The sequence below is a fragment of the Callithrix jacchus genome, chromosome 6 (genome assembly GCF_049354715.1).
Source record: "Callithrix jacchus isolate 240 chromosome 6, calJac240_pri, whole genome shotgun sequence".
NCBI classification, from domain to species: Eukaryota; Metazoa; Chordata; class Mammalia; order Primates; family Cebidae; genus Callithrix; species Callithrix jacchus.
In genome coordinates, this window is record NC_133507.1 from 82,398,591 (window position 1) to 82,410,653 (window position 12,063).

General features: G+C 34.4%; 1 protein-coding gene across 23 annotated transcripts in view; it reads left to right on the top strand.

Annotated features, from left to right (window-relative positions):
* Positions 1 to 12,063, top strand: part of ORC4 (origin recognition complex subunit 4) — a 75,163-nt gene that overhangs the window by 29,483 nt on the left and 33,617 nt on the right. For 13 of the 23 annotated variants that reach the window (XM_078327855.1, XM_078327845.1, XM_054257661.2 and 10 more), the window contains exons 2-4: positions 5,051 to 5,124; positions 7,494 to 7,570; positions 8,190 to 8,280. The exons of 2 other annotated variants lie outside the window; for them this stretch is intronic. In XM_078327855.1, the coding sequence (XP_078183981.1) occupies positions 5,068 to 5,124; positions 7,494 to 7,570; positions 8,190 to 8,280 (225 nt within the window). In that variant the 5' untranslated portion in view covers positions 5,051 to 5,067. The remainder of the gene's footprint in view (positions 1 to 5,050; positions 5,125 to 7,493; positions 7,571 to 8,189; positions 8,281 to 12,063) is intronic. 8 more of the 23 variants (XM_078327851.1, XM_078327865.1, XM_035304987.3 and 5 more) reach the window with 1 other exon arrangement.

A 12,063-nucleotide genomic window follows, 5' to 3' on the forward strand; every position in this document is an offset into this window, starting at 1 on the left:
GTAAATGGAAATATTGCTTTATTTTGAAAAAAATTGGGTATTAATAATGGCCAATCAATGTTTCATTTAAACTAATGGGTGGGTATGGTGTGGTATTGACAAGAATGTATATTTTGTGTATTTGAAGTGGAGAGCTCTATAAATATTTATTAAGTTTACTTGTTCTGGATCTGAGTTCGAGTCCTTGATATCCTTACTAATTTTCTGTCTCATTGAATCTAAGTCTCCTATCTGGGTGTTAGGATCGTTAGCTCTTGTTGTTGCATTGATCCTTTTACCACTATATCTTTGTTGCTTTAAAATCTATTTTATCCGATACGAGAATTGCAACTCCTGCTTTTTATTTATTTATTATTTATTTTTGCTCTCCATTTGGTTGGTAAATCTTTCTCCATCCCTTTGTTTTGAGTCTTTGTGTATCCTTGCATGTGAAACAGGTCTGGATGTAACATGCCGTTGGGTTTTGGCTGTGTCTTTTGGTTGGGAATTCAGTCAATTTAAATTTAGGGTTACTGCCATTTGATGTTGACTGGCTGTTTTATCCATTTGTTGGTGTAAATTCTTCTTTATGTTGGTGCTCTTTACTTTTTGGTGTATTTTTAGAAAGGCTAATACTGGTTGTTTCTTTCTGTGTGTAATGCTTCTTTCAGAAGCTCTTGTAAAGCAGGCGTGGTGGTAATAAAATCTCTGAGTTCTTGCTTGTTCATAAAAGATTTTATTTTTCCTTCAGTTGTGAAGCTTAGTTTGGCTGGATATGAAATTCTGGGCTGAAGGTTCTGTTCTTTGAGGATGTTGAATATTGGCCCCCACTCTCTTCTGGCCTGTAGAGTTTCTGTCGAGAGATCTGCTGTAAGTCTGATAGGCTTGCCTTTGTGGGTAATCTGACCTTTCTCTCTGGCTGCCCTTAGTATCCTCTCCTTCGTTTCAACCCTGGTGAATCTAACGATTATGTTCCTTGGGGTTGCTCTTCTTGAGGAATATCTTTGTGGTGTTCTCTGTATTACCTGGAGTTGAATGTTGACCTGCTTTGCTAGTTTAGGAAAATTTTCCTGAATAATATCCTGAAGGGTATTTTCCAGCTTGGATTCATTCTCTCCGTCGCATTCAGGTACACCTATCAAACGTAAATTTGGTCTTTTCACATAGTCCCACATTTCTTGGAGACTTTGCTCATTCCTTTTTATCCTTTTTTCTCTAATCTTTTCTTCACGTTTTATTTCGTTAAGTTGGACAAACTCTGATATCCCTTCTTCTGCTTGAACAATTTGAGTGTTTAAACCTGTGCATACTTCTCGGAGTTCCTGTATTGTATTCTTCAGTTCCATTAATTCACTCATACTCCTCTCTAAATTGTCTATTCTCAATAGGATTTCATCAAACCTTTTTTCAAAGTTCCTAGTTTCTTTACGTTGGGCTACAACATGTTCTTTTAACTCACCGAAGTTTGTTATTATCCATTCCTTGAAGAGTGATTCTGTCATCAGGAGGCGCTCGTTCCCCATCAAGCCTTGTTCCATTGTTGATGTGGAACTGTGATCATCTTTAGAGGGAGAGGCGTTCTGACTTTGAGTATTCTCAGCTTTTTTACGCTGGTTTCTTCCCGTCATTGTAAATTTATCCTCCTGTCGTCTTTGAAATTACCAACTTTCAGATTAGGTCTCTTGAGTGGACGTCCATGTTGTTAGTTCCCAGGGCCAGAGCAGCGGCGTTAAAACTGATGGTGCTTTTCTGCCCAGGATTCTCCTGTCTGGCTTCCTTCTTGTTTCTGTAGTAGGCGACTCTGCCTTCCCGGGGCTCCAAACCTTGGTCAGAAGGGGAACCGGTCCTGTTTACTCTGCGCCGAGCGCTGCCGCGTCGATGTACCGGCGGAACCGCTGTGCCGACCACGAGAGTCGCAATGGCGACTCTTGTGTTTCCACCACTGGGGGATCTTCTGCTCCGTGAGCGACCAGACTTTGTCTGAAAGTGTGGCGTCCTCTAGTTCTCCGCGCCTTCCCTGAGAGCTGCAATCCCGGGATGTTAGCGATCGGCCATCTTGGATCATTCTCTCCCCGTATGTGTAGTTTTCTAAGAAATTGCTGTAAAGAAACTTTTCAGAGTAGCCATGCCATTGTACATTCCTACCAGTGGTTAAATGAAAGATTCATTTTCTTTACATCCTTGCCATCTTTGAGTTATTTTAGCTTCCCTAATAGATGTATAGTGATATCTTACTATGGTTTCAATTTGCATTTTCATAATGAATAATGATATTAAACATCTTCCCATATGCTTATTTGCCACCTGCATATCTTCTTTGGTGAAAGGTCTACTTATATATTTTGCCAGTTTTCTAATTTGATTGCTTCTTTTTTTATTATTGAGTTTTGAATGTTTTTTAGATACAGATCTTTTGTCAGATATGCAGTTTGCAAATGTCTGAAGCTTATCTCATCTGTACTGTCAGAATTGTCTTTGAAATATTCATTATGTAGTAGATACTTGACCCTTACATGAAGGGGCGAGATGTCAAAATAACCTTTGGACTAAAACTTTATTTACAGTCAAAATTTATGTAGGTTATAAGGTAGATACAATAGTGGAGTGTTTGTTGTTTCTTTTATGAATGATAGCCCCAAATGAAGAAAAAATGAATGATCTTAATAGCTTACTATTGGATACAAAGAGGCAGATTAGATACCTGCCTGGGAACTGTGGACATTTATTTAGCTTTTCTGAGTAATGCTTTCTTAATTCATGAAGTACATAAAAATATCTTTTAATTCTAACAATACTGTAAGATAACTAATATAGTTCTACAAAATAAAACATACTGCAAAAGCCCTTTCTCTTTTTTACATTTTAATTAGCCTTATTTTCTAGGAAACAATTATTACATAGTTCCTTGTGATTTCAGATTTTGGCTGATGGTCAAGAGCATCATAAACCAGCGTTGAGGATATTTTATGTTGCTAAAAAGGTTTTTCCCTCTCATAACACTCATTAGGAAAAATAAAAACTTAAATGGAATAAGATAAAACTTTAGACAGAAAAGACTGCTAAAAGGTGTCCTAAGGCAGCTGAGAAGACCACTTTTCTTCTAAGAAAGAAGACGCTATTATTTAATTTTCAATTCGGAAGCCTGGAGCCAGAGGACTTTTGGTGACTGAGGACTAGGACAATACTGCCTGCTCAGGTATCTATTCAGTGATCCAGTAGGAGCCCTCCTAGGTTCCAAGAGAAAGCCACACCATCTACACACCTAATAACAGATCTTTTCTATGTATATCTTTATCTCCTGTACAGACCTAGGTCTTAGGAAAAGTCCAGTCTACCAAGGGACCAGATAGGGTTCACATCCTGCTACAGGCCCTGGTAACAAGGTCCTGTCAGGTTCTAGCTAAGCCCTCTGGAGGACAGGACCCTTTCCAAGTCTGGAACCTGGACCACAGTTGGGAAGTCTGTCACTTGAACAAAGATCTGCCCTCAAATTGACTTTCCCAGGTCTTGGGCCCCACTGGGACTTCACAGACTCCTGCCTGAATCTCAAGGCTAACAAAAAGACACTTTTGTCTGTGGTGGCTGTGAAATTATTGTTGCTATTTGGGCCTCCACAAGCTGAAGATCCTCCTGTTTCATCTTGCTGCCTTCTTTCTCACATTATAATAATGTCAATCATTGGTAATTTGATGATAGGTCAGCTTTTCTTGAGTTTTATGAGTTCTGGTGGTAAAAAAAGTTCCAAAATGGCTTTCACTGGGCTAATAAATTCAGGGTGTCAGCAAAGCTGTGTTCCTTCTGGAGATTAGATGAGACCAGAATACACTTAAAAAAAAAAAAAATAGTTAACTTGATCTAAATCCTGGCTCTTCCATTTACAAACTGATTTTGGTCAAGATATTTAGCCTTTCTGTGTCTTCTAATCTTAAGGAAGGTTTATAATAGTGGTTATTCCATAGGGCAATTCTGAGGATTAAATGAGTTGATAAATGCAAAAAGCATTTGTAACAATCCCTGATACCTACGTAAACACTGCTTAAGCTGTTATTGCCTAACTGTTAAAGTATTCCTATAGGAAGTCAGTGCTAAGAAAATAGATCTTACACTCAAAGGCATTTGTCTATGAGTATGGTACCCTTGAGGAGAATTTTACAAAATTTATATATTTTTCATTAGTATTTTTTTTCATCCCAGTTATTAATTGCCAAGTTAGTTTTGGGCATTATGCTATAATGCTTGGAATATAAAAAATCCTCAATTTGGAAACATTAGCAATTAGACAATTTTGTTTAAAATAATCTGTTATAAAGAAAGAGAAATACAGGCACTTATGAGTGTTTAAACAGAGGCATTTAACCTAGTCTTTAATTATTTTTTTTTTGGTGTGGTTGGTGACTGGAGCAAGAAAGGGAGGGTTTTCTGTAAGGGATTATCCTGGGGATGGATGGGTGAGACATAAAGAAAGCATATAAGTTAGAGAAAGAAAGAGAAAGTGAATAGAAGATTTAATGGAAAGATGGGAGTAGCTCTAAAAACCACGTACTTGCTTGGAGGTATTATATGTTCAGTTCTAGACCACTGCAGTGAAGCAAATATCACAATAAAGTGAATCACACAAAACTTTCCTCAGTGCATACATTTATATTTACATTATACTAGTCTATTAAGTGTGCAATAGTACTGTCTAAAAAAATGTACATACTTAATTTTAAAATACCTTATTGCTAAAAATGCCGACAGACACAAAATGGAAACACGGTGTTTGAAAAATGGTGCCTATCGACTTGTTGGACAGAGTTGCTACAAAATTTGCTTTAAAAAAAAAATTACACTGTCTGCAAAGCACATTAAAGCAAAGCACAATAAAACAAGGTGTGCTTGAAGTGTGGTATGAGAGTGTTTAATGAGCCTGTACTTGGACAAAATGAAGCCATTAAAGATTTGGAAGGTCTTAAGGTTTCAGCACTTTTTACAGTTAAAAACTTGTATTTATTTTAATTCTAGAATAGTAGATTCTTAAATAATCTCTTTAAGTCACTATGTTTATAATATTTATGCTAATTTTTTAAAGGATTTGAATGTGTTGAAATGAGCAGTCGTAAATCAAAGAGTAACAGCTTAATTCACGCAGAATGCCTTTCACAGGTTAGTATGTATTTTCATTAATCTCAAGACCTGTTACCCTGTAAAGGTGTTCAGAGAAATAGTTAACGTCTTAACTTGAATTTTCCCTTTAGCACATAGAAAGAATCACTCTTTCTATCCTTAAGGAGATATCAATGTAAGTTTATATGAACAATCATCTGGAAGCAGAATTTTCTAAACTCTGTCAAAATTAAATGTGGACCAACAGATTTTGTTGTTCTGATTGTTCTCTACCCTTTATGTCAGTTCATATTGGTGTTTTTAATATTAGTGTTTTATACTACAATTTGATTTTATCCTTATTAAGCCTTATTAATTCTATTAAGTAGTTAGAATTCTAACTTTTGCTTCTTTCTTTCCAATCTGGCTGCCTTTTTACCACCTTTTCTTGCCTAATTGCCCTGGCTTGTACTGTCTTTAAAATGTTGAATAGGAATGGGAAGAATGGACATTCTTGTCTATGTTTTCATCTTAGAGGGACAGCGTTCAGTCTTTCACCATTACGTATGATGTTAGCTTTGGGGTTTTTCACAGATGCCCTTTATTAAGTTGAGGAAGTTCTGTTACGTTCCTCGCCTGTTGAGTGTTTTTATAATTAATGTTATCAGAAGTGTATACTGTATTCCAAGGGCTGGGCATCTCTGTAAGTCTCTTCCATAAGAAGCTTATAGTCTAGTAGGGAAATGAGCATGATATTTCTACCCTGACATGTGTATTTATCTAGCTTGACCTGAACTACATTTAGTTTTTAAACAAAATTAAATGTTACTGTTTTCCTTTATAAGACTTGGCTTTCTTTTTGAAGGAAGTTGTTTAACTCTATTTCTAAAAAAACAAAAAAATTTAACTGAGATATGCTGTTATGTACCTTTGTATGTAAAGTGCTCAAATCCTTCAAGTACAGCTGAATTAATTTCAATACATGTATATACCTATTTAACTTCCATGCCAGATCACTTTGGGATTTATGAACCTTCTAACTAGTCACTACAACTTTAATTCTTTTATATCTAGCTTATGTTTTACATACAGTTATTGCCACTAAGAGATTTTAATGAGGTTTTGTGTATGAGTTTTTTTCTTTTTAAGGAAAGTATTGAGTTTTTTCTTTTGATCTCATCTAGGTAGAGGAATACATATTATGATTAGTTGAGTGCATAGTATATGTTCTTTTATATATATTTTACAGATATTAGCTATTACCTGTACAAAGCCTATTTGTGTTATAGATAATTGCCTTTTTCAATCTTTTTTTTTTTTTTTTGAGACCAAGTCTTGCTCTGTCATCCTGGCTGGAATGCAGTGGTGTAATCTCAGCTCACTGCAACTACAGCCTCCTGGGTTCATGCAGAACTGCCTCAACCTCCCAAGTAGCTGCTATTACAGGCACCTGCCACCATGCCCGGCTAATTTTTGAATTTTTAGTAGAGAAGAGATTTCAACCTTGTTGGCCAGGCTGTTCTTGAACCCCTAACCTCAAGCAATCTGCCCTTCTTAACCTCTCAAAGTGTTGGGCTTACAGACATGAGCCACTGTGCTCCGCCCCCTTTTTTAATCTTTAAAACAGGCCTGCCACAAGGTGTTATTGTCCCTATTTTATAGATAAATAAATTAAAATTTAGAAAAGAGTTAATGTTTAAAATTCATATAATAGCTTCTAGAGTCAATGCCCTTATTTTTTAACTTACTTTATAATGAACAAGTATGGATTGTTTTGTCCCTAGTGAGTCATTTTCGTTGCTTAGCCTCTGTACATGGAAGAAGAACTCAAATTTATTTCTTTGATACATGAAGGATTAGTTCCAGTCTATCAGTCTGGGAGAAGCAAATATTCTTGGAGGTTTTTAATTCCAGTCCATGGGGTCAAATCGGAGATAGCACCCTAAGGCTTTTGTCCCTGAAAGACCTCTTTATTAGCTGCAGATCCAAAAAAAGGAATGACTTTAATGGTCCATTTTTTTAAAGACTGTGCTAGATTATTTGACATAATTTTTCATGACTAAGTCTAAGGCCCTCGTTCTAAAGTAAACTCAAAATATAGCTTCTTATAACAATTTTTTTTTCTTAACTCATTCACATGCTTTAAAACAGCCCTTAAGTTGCTAATATAGCTAAAGTAAGTGATTCTCCCTCTTGTTGAAACCTTCCTAACTAAATTCTTATTCTTCCTATGGGACTTGAGATAGGTAAGAAGACCATTAATTTGATAACTTATGAAAATGATAATCAGAACTCTAGAGGATAAGAATTTAGAGAGGGTTGAATTGGTTCATTAATTCCTGATTCTGACTATTGTAAATGTGTATTCTCATTCATTTTTTATTTCGTGTAATATTTTTATTTATATTTATTCACTTTATTTTCATCAGGTACAAAGAATTTTACGTGAAAGATTTTGTCATCAGAGTCCACATAGTAACCTGTTTGGAGTGCAAGTACAATACAAGTAAGTCTAGTTGTCCCTTTGACTGTTATGGACCTACTTACAGATGCCTTCCAGGTTTGCAAAAATTATTGTAACAAATTTGATATTAAATAAAGCTAACAAACCCTTTTATAGAAGTAAAAAATTTTGCCTTGTGTATGGAGGCACCACATATCATGAAGCAGGAGCAGATACAAATACATCCATAATGAGAAAGCACTTTAACTTTCAATCTTGTTTTGTTCCTGTTATCTGATACTATGAAGAGAATTCTAACCATCTGGCCCTTAATACCCAGCAGCCAGCTATAGAGTAAAAGTCCAAAGTATTAGTAGGAAAAGAAATTTGAATCAAAGGGTCCTGAGAGTGGCCACTATTGTCCCTTGTCCCTTACCATCATAAAATTCAATATATTCCAAACTGACTACGTTTTTCACTTGAAGATTTCAGAGAATCAGTACTGCTCTACTGTTTCTTTTGTGTTTTTCTATTTTGGACCATTCAGAGGCTAGGCCAAGTGCCCAGAGGAAGAGAAGAGAGGAAATTTCTGTGTATATTCCAATACGCCTTTTAAAAACTACAACCTAACAAATTATTCCAGCTTCATTTTGTAAAGTTTATCCTATTTATGTCATTTTAGACACTTAAGTGAGCTGCTAAAAAGAACTGCTATCCATGGAGAAAGTAACTCTGTACTCATTATTGGACCCCGAGGATCAGGAAAAACTATGGTAAAAGCTGTTGATTTCTGGTGTTTGTTAGCATGTGATGATTCTTATTTTATATAATACTGAAAATGTTTTTCATTTCATCATTTTGTAGCATTTTAATCTTTTGGTTTTTTCTTTTTTAATCATAGAAGACATGTAAAACTTTATAAATTAGGGTGGTATGTTTGAGTATAGCAGACCTTTTTTCCCCTTATTTATCCTCCTAGTGACAAATTGTCAATTGATGTTTGTTCCAACTCGGTCCTTGTCCTTGAAGAAGTAGAGATTGCCAGTGGAAAAAGAAACTAGCCTTTATTGAGCATGTACTATGTGTCTTTTTATCTGTGTTCTCTCATTTATTCTTTACGTCAATGCCGCAAGGTAGGGTTTTTACCTTTGATAATTATAGGTTAGGGAACTATCATATCATTCATTCTTTTTATTTTTCCTACATCATTACTATTTATTGTTTAACCCTAACTTGCAATTACACAATATTTCAATGCATGCTCACATCTTATATAATTCTTTTCTCCTTTCCCTCTTTATCATATTTGCTTAGTTACCTGAAAAAAAAAATCTTACTTCCTCTTATTCTTGTCTTTCATATCCTTTATGTAATATAGGAGACAAATTATGGGTGTTAACTCTTGAAAGTAGTTACTTTCAGTGCTAAGTAGTCTGTTTAAAATCTGTTCTCATGTATTTTATGCAATAAATTTCAATTTCTGACTAATGTACTTTAAAAATGCATGAGAAGTAAAATTTTTTTAATATTTTAAGCAAGATATATTGAAATTACATTATTAAGATGAGTACATTAGGTTTTTACTGTTATCACTCATTTCAAATGTTGTTTAAAGTCCATAAATTGAAAATTTACATCTAATAATTTCTTTTAATATTTCACAAATTTTCACATTTATTATAATCATATTTACAGTAATTTTTTAGTTTCAAATCTATGTTGAATTTGATTTAGTCCCCATACTCAGCTTCTATAATCACTACTTCTTTATTCTTGGGTTTTTATTATGCTTTTTCTTTGCACTTGAATTCACTGTTATTTTGGGTAGTTTTCACAAGAGGACTATGTGGAATGATTTTAAATTTCAAAATTTGAAATTTAAGAAATGAAATTAAATTTTTTTATTTTAACCATTCTAATAAGTACATATTGGTGTCAGTTTTTACTTATAATTTCCTAATGACATGATGTTGAGCATCTTTTCATACACTTCTTTTTCATCTGTATCTGTTTGGTGAGGTATCTTATCCCCATTTTAATGTGGGTTGTTTGTTTTCTTATTGATAGGTTTAAGAGTCCGTTATATTTCTGATTTCAATTTTGTGTTGCAAGTATTTTCTTACAGTCTGTGGCTTTTCTTTTCATAATATTAACATTGTCTTTGGCAGAGCAGAAGTTTTTATTTACTTATTTTGGAGACAGGATCTTGTTCTGTCTTTTCATATTATTATCTTTGGTAGAATAGTTATCTATCTATCTATCTATCTTACTTACAAGATAGGGTCTTACTATTTCACTCTTTCAGCCAGCCTGGAGTGCAATGGCATGATCACAGCTCACTGTAGCCTCAGCATCTTGGGCTCAAGCAGCCCTCCCACCTCAGCCTCCCGAATATCTGGGATTACAAGCATGCACCATCACACCTGACTAGTTTTCTTTAAATTTTTTGTAGAGATGGGGTCTCCCTATGTTTCCCAGGATGGCCCTGAACTCCTGAGCTCAAGCAATCCTCCTGCTTCACCTTTCCAAAGTGCTGGGATTATAGAACTGAAACACTGTGCCCAACTGAAGTCTTTGATTTTAATAATCTTGTCAGTTTTTTCTATCATGGATTATGATTTTTGTGTTGGATCTGAAGCTTTATCACCAAACCCAAGGTCATCTAGATTTTTTCCTATGTATCTTACAAGCTTTATGGTTTTGCATTTTACATCTAGGTCTATGAATCATTTTGAATTGCTTTTTGTGAAAGGTGTAAGGTCTGTATTTAGAATTTTTTTTTTTTTTTTTGCAAATGAATGTCAAGTTGAAGAGTATCTTTCATCCATTGAATTGCCTTTGCTTCTTTGTCAAAGATCAGTTGACTATGTTTGTGTGGGTCTGTTTTTAGGTACTCATTCTATTCCCTTGCTTTATTTGTTCTTTTGCCAATATCACACTGTTTTGATTACTGTAGATTTTTAGTGAGTCTTTAAGGTAATTACTGTCAGTCTTCTGACTTTGTTTTTCTACAGTTTTGTGTTGGCTGTCTGGTTACTTTGCCTTTTCATAATAACTTTAGATTTACTTTGTACATACTCAACAAATTCTGAGAATCTTTGTAATGAGTTGCGGGGATTTTGTGTTCAATTTATATATCACATGAGGAAGAATGGACATCTTAACTATATTGAGTCTTCCCATTCATGGAGTATCCTTTATTTAGGAACTTCATCAGTTTTTATAGTTTTCTTAATAAAGATCTTACACATATTTTATTAGTTTTATGCCAATTTTTTATTGTTGGTGCTAGTGTGAATTAGTACTATGTTTTTTCAATTTCCTTTTCTAAGGTGTTTATTGCTAGTATATGGCTAAACACTTGGCTTTTATATATTACCTTGTATTTTGCAACTTTACTATAATTGCTTCTCAATTCCAGGAGTTTTTTTTTTTTTTTTTTTTTTGATCAATTCTTTGAGATTTTTTTACTTAGACAATTTTGTTATCTGTGAGCAAATACCAGTTTAATTATTTCTTCCCTATCTCTATACCTTTTATTTCTTTTCTTTTCTTATTGCATTAGTTAATGTCTAAGAGTCAAAAATTCACTGATATTCTGTATACTGTTTTAGTATAAATTTAGAGATATTCTTCACTAAATAATATTTTTATTTTTGAATGTTCTCTTTCATTTTTTCTTAGGATTAGAGAAAATGAATATTCAATATTAGAATATTCAGTTCTTAAATAGTTTTCATTTGTCTATGTCCACCATCTTTTTTTAGGTTTTTTTTTTCCTTCTCTAAGCATTCTACCATATGGCCAATGTGAGTTTCTTTACTGCCAGCTCTGTCATTTGCTTCTAATGTGATACTGCATTTCAGTTTTCTAACAATCTTTCCTTCTTGTGTAAGTCTGGCTTAAATAGCTCAAAACATTTATTTCATAAAATAGACATTTTAAGTAGTAATTAACCTTTTTTATACTTTATTTTTATTTTTACTTTTTATTTTTTATTGCATTTTAGGTTTTGGGGTACATGTGCAGAACGTGCAAAATAGTTGCATAGGTACACACACAGAAGTGTGTTTTGCTGCCTTCCTGCCCCTCACCCACATTTGGCATTTCTCCCCCGGCTATCCCTCCCCAGCTCCCCCCCCTTGCTGTCCCTCCCCATTCTCCCCAATAGACCCTGATGTGTAGTACTCTCTTCCCTATGTCCATGTGTTCTCATTTTTCCTCACCCGCGTATGAGTGAGAATATGTGGTATTTCATTTTCTGTTCTTGTGTCAGTTTGCACTTTATTTTTAAACTGACTCATAATAATTATACACTTCGATGGGGTATATAGTAATATTTTGATACATATAATGTATAGTGATCAAATCAGCAATTAGCATATCAATCATCTCAAACATTTATCATTTATTTGTGTTGGGAACATCCAGTATCCTCCTTCTAGCTATTGGAAACTATTATTGTTCATTACAGTCATCCTATAGTTACAGAACAATGATGGTACAACACTATAACTTATGCCTCCCATCTTGTTATAATTTTGTATTCATATTAA